A 16,574-nucleotide genomic window follows, 5' to 3' on the forward strand; every position below is an offset into this window, starting at 1 on the left:
AGACCTGCCCGGAGGAGCGCCAGGAGGGCAGAGAAAGGCTCACCATGCAGGTAGGAAACAGAAACGGCTTCCCAGAGGCGACTTTTCAGCACCCCTGAGCCACCTGCAGAGACACAGGACGCTCCTTGCTCTGAGCTCTACTGCTCGGGCGCTTTCAGCCCTTGTAGCACTCAGACGTCCCCCAGCACCCCAGTTCCTCTTCCCAGCCAGCCACCCCATTCCTGCCACAAAGGTGCAGCTGGGAAAGCAGCAGTGCTGCTGGCTCCACAGTTCCCTGCAGCTGGGCAGCAAGGCAGAGCAGAGCCCCGGGTACCACCCCGAGGTGCAGCAGGGTCCGGCCATGGGGGAGCATGTGTGGCCCTAGATGCCAGCACTGGAGTTCAAAGGTGCCAGGGCACAGACCAGAGAAGGATGTTTTAGTTTAGGCAGAGACCAGGTCTTTCTAATGCATAAACCCAGGAAGCAGGGCTTATCACTCCCAGGGGAAGCCCTAGGGGTTTCAGCAGCACTTGAAGGTCAGTGATGGGCTCAGGGGAGGGGGGGGGGGAGTGTGTGTCTCTGAGCATTGGTTTCTCTAGCTTGGAAGAAAAGATGTGGTTCTCTGTCACTCGACAAGCCAGGCAGATGCTCAGGATTGGGCCGGCCAGGAGATGAACAGGTGTCCATTACCTGCTCGATCACAGGCAGTTGCACTTCTTAGGAAACTGGGAGGCAAGTGGAAGAGCTCCAAGGGAAGCGTTCAACAGAAACATCCTCCAGATAAGAGCAGTTTGATCATCTCAGTGTGGGTGATGGGAACCACCCAAGCCCTCACCAGTCCATGATTAGAAAGGAAAACAAGGATGCCGGATCCTATCCGGGTCCCGTGCCTGAGTTACTCACACAAATGACTACATCCCCAGCCCGAGGGTCTCTCACCACTGCTCCAAAGGACCCAGAAACCTTGCACAGGGCACAGCTCACAATGGGGGAGAGGTGCACTCTGGGGCACACAGCTCTGTTTCACACTGAAATTACCGCTTCTCCTTGTGTGGGTTACTCGTCCTTCACCTTGGCACAGCACAGCCTGACTCCACTCTGGCTCTGGAGCAGGAAAGAGCTGAACAGGCATCATCCTCCTTGATAGCAGGGATTAGAGTCCAGGGTTTAGGCCACAGAGCCAAGGTGGCCGCTCCGACTGCCTCATGCTGCCAGAGTAAAGCAGGCGTAGCCGGATGGCGTCGCTAGTTCCCGGGACAAAAAAAACACAGGTGTGACCTGAAGCCACTGCCTTCTGCAGCTGTCCCTGAGCATGAGCCACATCCAGCCCCCAAAGCAGGCTGGGCTCCTGCAGCACGGAGCCAGTGGCCGGGACTTAAAGCCTGGCGAGGATGCCAATGGCCCCAGCCATGAGCGAAACCTGCCGAATCGCCGCTCTTCCACCGTCATGGGCTTGCAAATCCCCCTCTCCAGCTGAAAGCAATCTTCATCTGTTGCTGCTCCAGACTGGGAGCAGGCTGTGCTAATCGGCAAATAATTCCCAAATTAATTCCTCCCTGCTTTTTGGCCCGATGCAGAGGTGCTCACTGTGCCTGCAAGAGCGGGTACTGGCGGTAAATTCCATCGCCATGGGAACACAGAGAAAAGCCAGAGCCTGCCACCACGGTAGCCAGCATCCTTGTGGAGTGCGCCGTGTGGGTGGCTGAGGAGCATCCCCACTGCTCTGGGGAACCTGGTTGGAGGATGAGAAAGCAAAGAGTGCCTCCCAGGCCCAAAACTGGTGCTTGCTGTTCCATAGGCAGGATCCAGCCACATGGGGCTGAGACCAGTAATGCTGCAACTGGGCGTGCTGGTGGGGGAGGATGCTCTGCTGAAGCACTGCAGGCTCAGTCCCAAGCCCTCTGTGAGGTGGAGGTTCTGAGGCATATGCAGGGGTCTGGGGGCTTCTGATACTCCAGCCACCTAGCCCAAGCCCCACAGCTGGGTAGGTCCCACTTGAGAGTGGGCCTTGGCCATCCCATCAGCTTCCTCCCCAGCACATGCTGGTTGGGATGCTGAGGGTGCTGTGCAGGGGACTGTGCCTACAGACAGAGGGGAGGGGAGTGCCTGGGAACACTAGTGGTGATGCTGGCAGGTCCATTCCTCTTACCCTGAGCTCTGTGGGGGTCACTGAGGCCGGCAGCCCCTCCCCAGCAGGCAACCTTGTCTGGGATGACACGACCTGCACAGAGGAGGTGCCAGCTGAGCCACGTGCCAGCATCAGGGCATCACAACGGGCAGAGGCCCGACGGGACACCTGCTCCCTCCTCGCTCCCAGAGAGGGGTTCTCTGCCGGTGAGCAGGCCAGCACCAGCGAGTCGCTTGCCCACCCTGAGCCCACTGCTCAGGGCTTTGATGGGGTAGGGCACAGCACCACAACCCCTCTGTTCCCCTTAGACCAATGTGGGACACCACAGCAGTGGGAGGTGCCAGTCCTCCCCATGACAGCATCCCAGGGAAAGCAACCCTCTGCTCAAGCCTTCGTGCTTTGGCTTCCTGGGGTCTCTCTCCCCATGGCCCTTTTGCTTCAGGGGGAGCCAGACCGCAGCTCCGTGCAGGAGGATCTGGCAGAGCATTCAGCCCTCTCCTCACCCTGATCCCTCCTGCTTCGCTGGCCCCATCCCTCAGGGAAAGCTTGGGATCCAGATCTTACATCAGGGCATGGTTGCAGCACCGCCGTCGCTCTGCTCCCAAGATTACACCTGGATGAACTTGTCTGGCCGGCCACTGTTTCGGGTCACATCATCTTTGGTGGCAATACTGACTGACAATATCCCCATGCCCTGGCAGCTCCGTCCCACTCCTGGGCTGTGTCACCATGCCCTCAGGAATGGCAGCATAACTCTCTGTGGGGCTGCGCCCCAAGGTGCATCAGAGAACTGCAAGAAACCTCCCCAAAATGCTGGGTTAAAGACAGGATCTGTTCCTTGCCCCATCACAGCATGGCCAGCAGCACTGAAGGCTGTGTTCAAGTCATGTCTGCTGGCACGTGAGGCCCAGCACACTCCTGGCCATCCCTCCGGAGACTGGCCAGACTAATCCCCTCTATAGGCTGCAACCACATCAGGGGTGCTGGGTACAGAGGACAGGGACAACGTGGTTTGACACCAACCTGCTCCAATTCTGGGTACCCACTGGGCCCAGGCCACCCAAGGGTGCTCACTGTGGGAAATCACAGCGGGCAGAGGGCAGCTGCTTCTGCACAGACCCCTCATCACTTTGCGCAGCCCTGGAGTGGCACGGCTGCAGCATCTGAGGGTAACCGGGATGAAACAGCAAAGGGGAGCCATGGCGGTCACCCTGTGCAGCCCCTCTCTTTGGTGCCTACCAGTAGTGCCCAGGAGGGGACCAGGCAGAAGCCAAGTGCCAGTGGCTCATCGTCCCCGCTCTGTCCCTTGGCACCCAAAGTGCTTTCCAAGTACTCACTTTTCCCCTACTTTGCTGCAGGACTGCCTGTGCCCCCCTTCTCCCTTCCCTGCCCTCAATGAAAAGCCAACAGCACCGAGCTGCAAGGAACAACCAGGTTTCCCCCCTCCCATACGCAACCCCCGCATCCCATAAACAGGGCATTTTACCGGAGCTCCTGAGGAGGCTGCACATGCTCAAGGAGCCACAGTCTCCCCCCAGATCCCAGAGACATACCTTGGCTTGGCAAGACCCGAGCTGGGACCAGGAGCACACGGAAGAAGGCTTCAGACATCCAGCTCCCTGGCATCTCTCTGTGGCTGCTGGAAGGGGAGATCCAGGCCAGCTGGATCCCAACCTTTCGTTGTGACGTGGTTTTATCTACATGGGCTCCATGCAAATGTTTGCAGGGAGAGGTTTGCTCCGTGCATCCATGCCCGGATGTGGGATCTCCCAGTGAGCCTGCTGAAGCCTTTGCTGGTTTTTGCCTTCCACAGGATGAAATTCTGTTGACTCCCTGGCGGGAGGAAGATGCAGACACAGCTGCGCCCCGGGTAAGCGGCAGTTTCCAGCGACCCTCTGCACAGTCACGACAAAGGTCCAAACCTCTGAGAGCTTGGAGCCAGGGTGGGGAGCTCTTGGTTTGCCACCCCCTTAAATTCCCTGGTATTTTCCCTGGTCAGGCTGAAGAGAAGTGGGATTTTGTCCTGGTAAGCAACATCCATGAAATGGGCTGCTGGAAGGAGATCAAGAGGAAGAAGTTCCTGGACGAGCTGAGCAAGAAGGGCTTCACCATCAAGGTGAGGGGCTGGAGCATGAAAAGGCAGAGGATGCTTGGCTGTCCTGTGATGCCCAGCCTGGTCTGGGCTCCTGCATCCCAGGAGATGGGAGAGACCTGGACAATGAGCTGATCACGCTGTCAGTGCTGGGAAATAAGTTGCTTGTGCAGCCAGGGAAGACCCCAGCCCCAGGATTCGTGTGGCCCTGGGATTCATGTAGCTCATGGCCCTTCCCTGCCCTCTGGCTCTGTCAGTGTCCCTCTAACAGCCCTTCTTTTCTACCCACTAGAAAATTGAGGACAAACGGCTATATTATGGAGTCCGTGCCCCAAAAGAGATCTTCCAGAAGTACCAGTGGCTCCTGAGGAACCCTGACAGCAGGCCACAGAACCCTGACAACCATCAGGACATTCCAGTGACCACCCGGTGGGTGCTGAGCCAGGCTGCTGACTTCCAGCATCACACACTCCCTGTTCTCTGCTCCACCTCGTGCAAAGTTAACAGCTCCCTGTTGTTCCCAGCCTGTTCCCCATTCCTTCCCCCCTTCCTTCTCCAGATTTCAGTGCACACCTCCTCCCTTCCTTCCCTCCCCTGCTTCCCAGGGCCACACCACACAGACCTGGATCCCCAGAGCAGCCTGTAACCACAGTTTCTCCTTGCTCAGGATACGGATTGTGAACTTCATCCTGCAGAACACAACAACGCCCGACCTAGGTAAGGGAACAGGGCCAGGAGGGATGATGCTCAGCCTGGACCTGCAACAAGGCTCCTGCCCTGTGGTGGGCACGGGTGTCCCAGCATCTTACCACCCTGGGGAGGATGCAGAAGTGGGGAGAAAGCCAGGGAGCAGCTCAGACAAGGAAGTTTGCTGCTGGGGAGATTGGGACTGCAAGGACCAGCCCTCCACTCCCCGTCCCCAGCCCCCTGACCACAGCTGCCTGCTGCTGTCCTGTGTCCCCAGGAGAGCTCATCCCTCTGTGACACCCCAGGAGGAGCAGGGCAGCGTGGTGTGCCAGCTTTTCAGATCAGGTTTTAGTAGGACCCTTCCTGGGGAGGAGGGAGGCCCTGGCACGGGGTGTGGGAGAAGCTGGGGCTGCCACAGGATCCCTGGCAGGGTTCAAAGCCAGGTTGGATGGGGCTCTGGGCACCCCAGGCTGGGGGGTTGTCCCTGCCCTTGGCAGGGGTGCCATTGGTGGGTCTGAGGGCCCTTCCCACCAAACCTGTCCATGATTCTAGCTGTCTCCAAAGTCAAGCCCAGCTGGCTGGCTCCCAGGGCCAGCCGCAAGGCAGCCTGCGGCAGCCAGCAGAGCCGCAGGGATTAACACTGATCCCTTTCCTACAGCTCAGCCTCTCCCAGGCAGGGATTTTTGGTTTGGGTTCCTCCCCCACCCCACCCCCACTCCCCCCCCCCCCTCCCAAAAAAAAAAAAAAAAAAGGCTCCAGAAAAGGTTTGGGGTGATTCTGGCTGTCAGGGAGCACGAGCAATCCTCACTAACCACTAATCCTCACCAGTCACTAATCTCCTCCATTCTGCTCTGCCACCAGAGAAGCTGCCAGACCTGATCAAGAAGAAAGTCTTCAGGGCAGCATTTCCCCTGCACGAGGTGAGGCCGAGATTATGAGTGTCAGGAGGAAAAGAAGAGCAAGACAGGGTGGGGGGAGAGCTTTGGGTGATTGGGTCTGCACCGGGATCTCTATGGACAGAGCTCAGCTGGGCATCAGGGCTGCCCAAACACCCTCCGCCCAACCAACCTCTCTCTGCTTTCCAGAAAGAAGGGGTCTGGGAGAACCTAGACAAGAACTGGGCTCAATGGAGGGACATATTTCACTCCCAGCCGATTGAGGACATCAGGTAATGCGGGCAGATGAGGCACATCAGATCCCTCTAACCAAGAGGCCCCTCCTGAATCGCCGAGGGCTTTACAGAATCACAGAATCATAGGGGTTGGGAGGGACCTCAAGAGATCATCAGGTCCAACCCCCCATTTATACGGGTCGCCAGGATCCTGTGCTTCCTTCTAAATCATTAGCTCCAACCTGGCTCTTCTCGCAAGCACCAGGCTGCTTCCGAAGCCTGCAAGGCCCTTACCAAGGGCTGTCCCCGCAGCATCTGCCTCTTTGGCATCACGAAACAGCCCCCGCACTGGCACGGGGCTTAATTACCCCGTTTCATTTTCAACCCCACCCCAAGCTTGGCATGTCTCAAACCGCTCGGTAAGACGTGGGTGGCAGCTCGGTCTCCCCACCCTTCCCAGCCCTCTGAGCTGCTGCACGTCACCCTGACTAGACAGGCAGCTCTACTCAAGTGAGACCCCGGGGTCCCTCAGCAGAGCAGCAGCAGCGGTGCTTTGGGACTGGTCATACGATGTGGGTATCCACAGGACCTGCTCTCCCTGTGGTGTGTCAGCCAAGGGGGTAGCAGGGGGGGCAGGCCAAAACAGAAATACAAATCTCTCTCTGTAGTTTGCATCAGCCACCACAAGAACAGGAGAAGCCCCCACAGGACAGAGTGCCCGACGTTACCCCAAGCAAGCCAGCCCCCCCCCAACAGCCCCCATTGCTCCCCATCCCGTGCCCACCCCTCAGCCCGAGCTGCACCCTCAGCATGTTTTTGCCACGTGGTCCCACAGCAATGCCCACAATGTGCTGTGTGGTCAATGCACGTGCTGTGCGGTCAGAGCCAGCCATGACCCCCTGTGCATCCCACTGCCAGCATCCCATTGCCAGCATCCCCTGGGAAATGCTGCACAGTGGTGGTTCCCCCAGACCCTCTGCTCCATCTGGCTGGGCAATCCGATGCCAAATGAGCCCCCAACACATGGGGGCTTCTCCTGCAGCCGATATCCCTTGGGGGCTGGAAGAGCATCTTCCAGTGCTCCCTACCGAGGGGTCCCCCCCAACCCCACGTCGCCTCTCACCTTCCCTTCAGGTGCTATTTCGGCGAGAAGGTGGCCCTGTACTTCGCCTGGCTGGGCTGGTACACCTGCCTGCTGGCCATCGCCGCGGTGGCCGGACTGGTGGTCTTCATAGCTGGGATTACTGTTTTCAGCTCCGGCCAGGTGAGGTAAGGAGCGCCAGCTGGGAACGCCACATGTACACATCCCCTTCCTGAGCCTCTGCTACGCAGGCGGCTCTGAGCCAGGCACTCCCCTCCGCTCCCCTCTGCACCCCACTCTAGCAAGGAGATCTGTGAGGCCAAAACCACCATCATGTGCCCGCTCTGCGACCAGAAGTGCCCGTTCTGGCTGCTCTCTGATACCTGCACCTACGCCAAGGTAGGCAGCCCTTTCCGAGACCCTCAAAGCAAAGGACGGGGAGACACCCCCCAACCTGTGCTGCTCCCACCCCAGCAAACTGGGGAAACCCCCACTAACCTGTATCATGTGTGTGGGGCCCAGCCAGATCACGGGTCTCCATCACCGCTGAGGAATTCAAGGCCAAAGTCTGTCCCCTTCACACACTTTGCATCCTGCAGCCTCTTCACCCACCTCAGGGTGGGGGGACCAGGGTGGCGAGAGGACCGCTGAGACCTCTCCCCAGACCCCTGGGGTGCTGCAGCCCCCATAACCCACAGCCCCATCACGCTCTTCCTTGGTCTTCTCCAGATCACTCACATGATTGACAACGAGGGGACAGTTTTGTTTGCCATGTTCATGGCGATCTGGGGTAGGTGGCAACATCCTGGTACCAGGAATGGCAGCTTGGATGAGGGGGGCAGCCTGCTGCAGCTTGGCGGGGGGGGGTGCGGGTGGGTGGAGGGAACAGGACACCACACAACTTCACCCTTCAGGGGCTCCTCAGTCCCACTCGTCTCCTCTTCCAGACAAAATCCCCCCTAACAGCCCCCTTCAGCTCCCCAAACGCTCCTTACCTACCCTGCCTGAGAGCTTCTACTCCTTCCCCAGCACACCCTCCTGCAGAGCCCCCACCTCCTGCTCTGGCCAGGCTTGCCTGGCAGCTGCACACCCAGGGCCGCTCGCATGGCTGCAGGTCCCTCATGGGCAGTCCGGGTTGCTTGGCTGCCAGGCTGGATGGTCCCGTGGGATGGAGGGGTGACTTCATCTCCAGAGCTTTTCCCCGAGCATCACTGTGATCCCTCCTTTTCCCCACAGCCACCGTGTTCCTAGAGCTGTGGAAGAGGAAGAGAGCCACCGTGGTCACCAACTGGGACCTGTACAGATGGGATGAGGAAGAGGTGAGGATGCCATCTTCCCTTGTGCCTCCCCCTCAGGGCAGTGGTCCCTTGGACCTATGACCTAAAGAAAAGTTCATCACACAGCCCCCCACCCAGCTCAGTGCTCTGCATGTGTAAATGTCTGATGGGGACCCTTCAGTGAGCAGCAAAGCCAACACCTGTCAGGCCTGGGGGAGCCCTGGGAGAGGCAGAGCCCCTCCAGAGAGGCGAGCGGATACAAGTCACCTCTCCACACAGCTAGTCACCTCTCTGGCTACACAAGGCCATGAACCCAATCAGGAGCATATGGCTTCAAGCTGGAGCACACGAAGTTCCACACCGATATGTGGAAGAATTTCTTCCCAATGAGGGTGACAGAGCCCTGGGACAGGCTGTCCAGGGGTGTGTGGAGTCTCCTTCTCTGGAGATATCCAAGCCCCGTCTGGACACCAACCTGTGCGACCTGTCCTAGGGACCCTGCTTTGGCAGGGGGGTTGGACTCAAGGGTCTCTGGAGGTCCCTTCCAACCCCTACGATTCTGTGATTAGCCATGCTGTGGTGGGTTGGGTTGGGTGTCCACCCCCATCTTTCTCTGGTGCTGCTCATCCTATATGCCCATTAGCTCAACGATCCCAGGACTTCCCACCAGCCAGGTACAGCTCTGCTGGATCCTTTCTTCCCCATTTTCTGACTTTCTTTTAAATTCTTTTTTTTAAGGAGGAGCTGGCTCTGGAGCTGATCAATAACTTGCAGCACGAACCCCAGAAGTACCAGCACTCCTACTTACGCAGCACCATCGTACTCCTCATGGTTCTGGTGATGGTAAGTACCAGGGTGACCACAGGAAGATCTGGTTTAAGGGAACATGGGCTTTCCCCCTTCCCACCCTACTCTGCTGCAAGACCAGCACCTCACTGTGTCCTACTGCTGGGGCAAAGGCAGAAACCAGGTTGTCAGCGCAGGTCTGTGCCCATCACAAGGAACCACGGGCCTCTCTGCTCTCACAGCTTGCTGTGCTGATGGGAGAGACCAACCACCCTTTGGGGATCGGGGCTGAAGGCTTTGCTCTGGCAGTGACAGGCAGCAAGGATAAAAGCAGCAACACAGAGGCTAGGAAGAGGCAAAGACTTGATGCCCTCTTTTCTCCCCTGGGGCCAACAGAGAGGGTCTAGATGAGTAGTTCCCATGGGGACATCTACCTTCAGGACCTCTTGGCCCTAGCTGAAGACCAGCATTTGAGGCTAGCATTTGAGGGCATGTCCAGATGAGCTCTGGTGAAGGGAGCCGGAGTTCGAAGGGCTGGTGGTCCTTGGGTGGGATGGAGTCCATGCCCTCCACTCACAGCTTCTCACCACCCCGTTGCTCCCCCACAGATTGCCGTGCTGATCGGCACCGCACACGCGCTCGTCATTTACCGGGTGGTAGCGATGGCTCTGTTCACCCAGAGCGAAGTGGAGTTCGTCCGCGAGCAGGCCAACACCATAGCCGTGATCACAGGCGCCGTGCTGCACTACATCACCATTGTCATCATGACCAAGGTGTGGAGTGAGACACAGGGTGGGCAGTGGGTCTTCCTACTTTTCCACCATCGACCCTTTATTTATACCTCTGCTGCAGGTCAACAAGCAAGTGGCCCTCTTCCTCTGTGACCTGGGTAAGGTGACCCACACCCCACAGCAGTACCTAGGGACTGGCTGGTCAGCACAGCACCCCTTGGTCCCCAAAACAGCAGGGATCTTGGCCCCATCCCCTCTTCTACCCTCACAGAGCATCCACTGGGCAGGTCCTGCCACACAAATCCCCACTGCACCCTCACACATATGCTGCCAGTGGGCTTTGGAAGGGCCATCACCCTGGGGCTGAGACCTGGCATGAGCAGAGCCCATCTTGGTTGCATGAGAGCTCACAACATGGTTGCCCCCAGCTGAAGGGCCCCTTCTCCCCCAGCTCATGGCTCTGAGGGACCCCTCTTGCTTAGCTGGGCTCAGCCCTGTCCAAGGACTGAGAAGGTTCCATGAGGGGCAGAGACACCCTGCCAACCTTCAAAGAGCTGCTGTTGCATCCAAGGGTGAGCAGGGCAAGGTCCCACTGCTCAGTGACCAAGCCCCTGGGCCTTGCTCCCTTCCCCAGAGAAACCACGGACCTTCTCCCACCACGAGAACAATTTCACTGTGAAGTTCTTCACCTTCCAGTTCTTCACACACTTCTCATCACTCATCTACATCGCCTTTTTCCTGGGACGGTGAGTGGTGGCTGGGGAGCCCATGGGGGAGCAGAGAGCAGCCTGGGCTGGAGGCACACTTCCCCAATGCTCCCCAGGGTCTAGGGACAGCCCAGCCCTCCATCTTGCCCACCAGGCACAGAGAGCCCATTTGGGACCTCAGGAAGGCCACAACTTCTCCCCGTGGGTATGGTGGGTGGGAAAAACCCCTCACCTCTCCCCCAGTGCCCCAAGAATGATGCTCTCCTTCCTGCTCCTGGGTGGTCATTGCACAGGGATCAGCAGTGAGACTCAGCAACATCCCTTCTGTTACTTCCTTGTTCAGGATCAACGGCCACCCAGGGAACTACGTGCGCATTGCTGGCAAGTGGAGGCTGGAGGAGGTGAGGGACTTGCTATGCAGCTCTCTGGGCCCACACCACAACTCCTGCTCTCCTTTCCCCTGCTACCCAGCAAGGCTCTGGGAACCTGAGCCTCCTCCGCCTGCCATGGCCACACTGCCCTGCTTGCAGGGCCCAACACCTCTCCTCTCGCCCCTTCGCAGTGCCACCCCAGCGGCTGCATCACTGACCTCTTCATCCAGATGGGCATCATCATGATGCTCAAGCAGACCATCAGCAACGTGGTCGAGTACCTCATTCCGTAAGCTCTCCTCCAGCCCTGGAGCGCTCACCCCTGCTCCTGCACACACGGGACAGCTCGTACAGAGAGTAACCCCGGAGTTTGGGCCAGGATTCCCTCCCGTTCCTTCTTCGGGTCTCCAGGGCTGTCCCTGGCAGCAGTTCAGTCCGCTGTCCTCTGCAAACAGCTATGCAACTCGCTCCCTCCTCCCCTTGCAGCTGGATATCCCACAAGGTACACAAGAGGCCCCAGTGCCCCAAGAAGAGGAGCATGATGGTGGGAGAGGAGGAGGAGGTTGAGGACCCCTGCAAAAACCAGTGGCTGAGCAACCATCAACTCAGGAAGGTCAACGTCTTCAGCTTGTTTGATGAGTTCCTGGAGATGGGTACGTAGGGCAGGGGGTTAAGCGAGGAGGGGTGCTGGGCGCAGAGCCACGCATCCTCCTTGGCTGGACAGAGCCCACTGCTGGGGAGCACCCTTGTGGGCAAGGGAGAGCTCTGAGACCCAGCCCCATGCCTAGCTCAGCTCCAAGAGCTCCAGCACACCAAAACAAGGGAGAGCAGGCCACCATGCTGGCCCTGGGGCCTTCCTCCCCTCCCAGGATCATCCACACGATGGCTGTAATCCCAAGTGGTCCCAAGCAGATCCCCCTCCTGACAGCCCCATGAGCAGTGGGTGTCTCCTTGGGAGGCGTGGGATCCCCCAGACAGATCTGTCTCCCCTTTCACTCCTGCAAGGCCCCTCCAAGGGGCAGGATAAACCCAGGTAGTGGTCAGGACCCTGTGGGACATCCCCTCTGTGATGACCTCACACCATCACCCATCATTTTCCTCCTCCCCAGTGATCCAGTACAGCTTCACCACCATTTTTGTCGCTGCCTTTCCCCTCGCCCCGCTGCTGGCGTTCCTCAACAACCTCTTTGAGATCCGCCTGGATGCCATCAAGATGCTGCGGCTGTCCCGGCGCATGGTGCCCAGGAAGGCCAACGACATTGGTGAGACGGGGCCGGATGAGCACCCTCCTCCCAGCGCTGCTGCTTGCGCGTCAAGCCCCTTCCCCGGTGCGAAGCCCTTGAGCATCCCCTGTGCCAGGGACTGGTATTGCCTCGCCACCGAGTTGGGAGAGCACAGGGAGAGCTGACAGCTGGGCAAGGAGAAGCCATTTCAGACCTGCAGAGGCTGAGGGGCAGCTTGGAGGTCTCCTTCCCTGGCATCTTCTACCCATGCCCAATCCGTCCTTGCACTGGGGCTTGGTCTGCACCCCTGGCACGGCAGCCATGAGTTGTCAGAGGGGCCTCACCAATGCTTCTCTCCTGCAGGAATCTGGCTGCAGGTCCTAGAAGCCATTGGCATCCTGGCTGTCATCGGCAATGGACTGGTGATCGCCATCACCTCCGACTTCATTCCCATGCAGGTCTACAAGTACATGTACAGCCCCTGCGCGATGGAAAACAGCACCAGCGTGGAGTGAGTGCCATGGCTGGCTGCTTACTGCTCTGTCTGCAGCATCCTTGCCTGCCCCAGTGCCACCAGCACAGAGGCATGAGGCAGCTGAAGGGTCCCCCACAGCAGGGTGGGAGGAAAGGGACACAGGGAAGGGTTTCCCAGCTGTTCCCCTACTCACATCACCCCCACGGTGGGTAAACTTGTCCCCCAACATGGAAGGAGCACCGCACAACACTGCAGAGCTGCGGGACTGCCTGGGTGCCATCTCCTGGGTTCCCATCTTTCCTCTAAGCCTGGGCTCCTCTAAGCCTGGGCTCCCTGGCCAAGTTCAGTCAAACCAAGCAGAAGGCTTGGGCATTCATTTCCCCCAGGGTTTGTGAAAACCAGTAGCAAGGGAGGGGAGGGAGAGCCCCAGACAGGTGCTGGCTTCCCCAAAGCTGGAGGATCCAGTCTGTGCTCACCCATACGACCAGTCACTGGAGAATCCACACGTTGGGGAAGACCTTAGGAACGAAAGCTGCAGGCAGAGAGGCTTTGCAACAATTGGAGGACATCCCATCCCCTGCAAAGGAGCTGCACGTGCCACAAGCCCCCAGCACAGCCAGGAGCCCTTCACCTATCTGTGCAGACACCATCTTTCCCCCCCACAGCTGCTCGACTGGGTACATCAACCACAGCCTGTCCATCTTTCACATCAAGGACTTTGAGCCGCACACCGAGGTGCCCAAAATGCTGCCAGACTTCGCCACGGACGAGATCACGGAATGCAGGTAACAGCAGCCTGTGGTCACTGCTCAGTAGCAGTCCCCCGTTCCAAGCCCCTCACCATGATATCCAGCCCGTAGTCAGGGAACGGGCAGGTGGGAGAGCCGGTCCCAGAGAGTCCCTCGGACCCCAGTGAGGGAGGGTGGGACGCCTGGCATGGGGGGAGCCTGGGCTGGCACTGACAGAGCCTTGCCCCGCAGGTACCGGGATTACAGAAACGCTGACGACTACAGCTACACCGCCCAGTTCTGGCACATCTTCGCAGCCCGGCTCGCCTTCCTCATCCTCTTTGAGGTGAGTGCCCGGGGAGACTGGGGGGAGGCAGGTATGGTGGCAAAGGGAAACGGGCTGGGTGCGTGCTGCTCACCCAGGCCAGGCCTCACCGCCCTCAATGGCTCCCTCTGCTCTCCGCAGCACGTAGCTCTGTGCGTCAAACTGATCGCGGCCTGGTACGTCCCTGATGTCCCCCAGTCAGTCAAGAACACGTTCCTGAACAGAAAGCACAGCAACCTTCGGAGAGAGCTGAGGTGGGTGATGCCCCAGGAGGTGCTGGGGCACCTCTCTAAATGAGGATCCCCACCCCCCCCGTGCCTGTGGCCTCACATGCTGACCCTGTGCCCGGCTTTTAGGCCAGCGAAATGGGTTCCACCTTGGGCAATTCAGTACTAGAGCAGACCAGAAACAGGGTGTGCTTGGGTCTGGGTTTTCCTTTGGAAAAAGAAAAGCTCTGAGTTAGAACAAGGATTGATTTTGCCCACATTTTCCATTTAACCTTTGTTTAAAATAATTTTTCTAATGGAGTATTTCAGCTGGAAACAGAACCCGTGTAGCCGAGAGCCACAGGCTGGGCTGCCCTGATGCTGCTGTCCTTCATGGCCTGAGCCCCACTGCCCGAGTGATGTACCACAGACTGGGATGTCCCACAAACTGGGATTTCCCACAAACTGGGTCATTCTTTCTCCATTTATTTTTGGCAAAAGGCCCTGTTCCCACTCTCAATGTTTTCCCGCACCTCCCCATCGCTTCCCAATTCAGACAGTTCCCTCCTGTGACACTCCTCTCCTTTCTCCCCCAGCATGATGGCATGCTCCACCGAGGTGTAGCCACCACTCACTGAGAAGAATGAGAAACATGGACTTAAGCCCCCCCACCCTCCTCAGCCTGGCAGTGCGACGGACGTGGGATGAACCACCACAGAGACAGGCCACGTGCCCTGGTGGTTACTGAGCCTGGGAAGCGACAACATGACGGTGGCTTCGCAGGAGTGGGATGCTTTCCGGCTTGCAGGGCTGTAAGGAGGAAGGAAGTCACAGCAGAGCTGGGGATGGTGCCTTCCCAGTCCACCAAGGAGCTGGCAAAGCGCTTTGGAACAGAGACAAACCACGGTGCAGCATCCAGCTGCCGTCAAGTGCGATGCTGGTCTGCAGACAGCCTCACCTCCTCATCAGTCACGGCCTTGACGTGCGTCACGGGAAAAGCCGGTTCCCTCCTCCCTGGCTCTTTTTCTGCACTTTGGCCCCTTTTTCCCTTTGTCTTCAGTGACCTTCCTGCTCTTGCACAGCCGAGAAACTCGAGTCCTTGCTCTTTCACCACAGCCAGCACAATCTTCCTCTCGGCACGGCTGCGGCACGGCTGCAGCTCCAACCCACCCTTCTCACGGACACTGGGAAAATGCAGTCGTTAGCCTGCCGCACTTCGCTCTGGGCTCAGACAAGCCCCAGTGTCTGCCCTAAGCACCTCAACAGTTGTGCCCAGCTCAACTACCATGAACAAAATGGGAAATAAAAATGTTATTAAAAACATGAGGTAAGTCACAGACCTGAGCAGCCAGATCTCCAGCTGCTGCTGAGTCACTGCATTCACACCGCTATCATTCCTGCCTCCCACCTTTCCCACCCACATCACCCCCAGAAATCACCCCCCCGACACCATTTTTTGTCCCAGCATGGATAGCAACAAAAGGCTGGAGCCAAAGTGTCCATGTGTAGCCTGGAGCTGGGGCAGATGTGGGTCTTGGCTGGTGAGACATGTAGAAGAGGTTGGCACTTCGACTATGCACGGTAGGAAAACTGGCTGTGAAGTGTGCCAGGGTAATGGGAATACCGAGCTACAAGAAACCCTGAGTAGTATGGCTAGCCAGGCAAGCTCTCACGCCGAAACACAAGCCTAAATCCAGCCCTGCCAGCCCGGTATCTCCGCACCTCTCCCCTTACAGCCACAGCCAGGCTGGGCACCCCAACCGTGAACAGAAGGCATTTGCCTGAGCAGGCAGTGGGGCTCGCACCCCACTGCCACCCTGCACTCCCAGTTTCCCTCTCTGCAGGTCTACCTTTAAGCGACTCACTGACTCAAGTCGGTTATCTGTGCTCAGGGAACAAATGCCCAGGAATGAAAATGTGCCCTCAAAAGACATGACTCTTCATGGGCACCGACCGCCCAAACAGCCCTTTGATGCCCCATGATTCCTCACACCTTACCTCTGGTCCTCAAAGCCGTGCCAAGCTGGGTTCACAAATGCAGGGGGAAATAGCTTTATGCTTAATTTTTCCCAATCTCCACTAATGAGGAGGGCAGGAGCAGGGGGGGACAGGTGACTGCAGCTCCATTTCCAACTTTCTTACAGTCCTTGTAAACTCCAGGGCAAATCCACTAGAGTGTTCCAAAGCTTTCCAATCTTTTTTCTCTCTAAGAATCGGAAACTTTTGGCTAGTTTGTAAGTTGAACCTGGAGCTGTGCCCTTTCATGCCCTCCTCTCTAAAGCAGCAATAGCTGCCTCACTGTGTCGGGAGATAAACAGGATGACACGCAGGAGGGACAAGGGTGCCACGGCGTGACACGTGTGTGTGCTCATGTAACGGCTGTGACAGCCGCCCCACCAACCCTGAAAGGCGCAGACAAGCACAAGCACCACAGGTCAGGAACAAGGATTTCATTAGGGCTGATGTGCCTCGTTCTGTTAATTAACGGTCAGACCAGTCCGAGTCCCTGCCGTGGCTAGAGCCAGGCCGCTGTACAGAAGCCCACACAGCGATGCTTCTTCCTGTAATTACAGCGGGAACAAAGCGCTGTGAGCACCGCACGTGTCACGAGAGGCCACGCCACTTTCTCTCCTTCACTGCTCAAAGGGTCAGAGCAGCCCCGGCTTA

The 16,574-nt window shown here is 58.1% G+C and overlaps 1 protein-coding gene across 1 annotated transcript; it reads left to right on the plus strand.

Annotated features, from left to right (window-relative positions):
* Positions 1–1,550: 1,550 nt before the first annotated feature.
* Positions 1,551–14,531, plus strand: ANO9 (anoctamin 9; the record flags this gene model as incomplete). Its single annotated transcript, XM_084263231.1, has 24 exons — positions 1,551–1,592; positions 3,921–3,977; positions 4,107–4,223; positions 4,492–4,628; positions 4,867–4,916; positions 5,748–5,806; positions 5,972–6,054; positions 7,132–7,266; positions 7,381–7,477; positions 7,808–7,868; positions 8,315–8,397; positions 9,094–9,198; positions 9,750–9,914; positions 9,994–10,030; positions 10,507–10,618; positions 10,923–10,980; positions 11,142–11,239; positions 11,437–11,603; positions 12,060–12,212; positions 12,537–12,684; positions 13,314–13,433; positions 13,629–13,722; positions 13,843–13,955; positions 14,504–14,531. The coding sequence occupies 24 exons, from the start codon at positions 1,551–1,553 to the stop codon at positions 14,529–14,531; spliced, it is 2,319 nt and encodes a 772-aa protein (XP_084119357.1).
* Between the last annotated feature and the right edge of the window lie 2,043 nt (positions 14,532–16,574).

This window comes from Gallinula chloropus (genome assembly GCF_964237585.1).
Source record: "Gallinula chloropus genome assembly, chromosome: 4".
In the NCBI taxonomy this organism is placed as follows: domain Eukaryota; kingdom Metazoa; phylum Chordata; class Aves; order Gruiformes; family Rallidae; genus Gallinula; species Gallinula chloropus.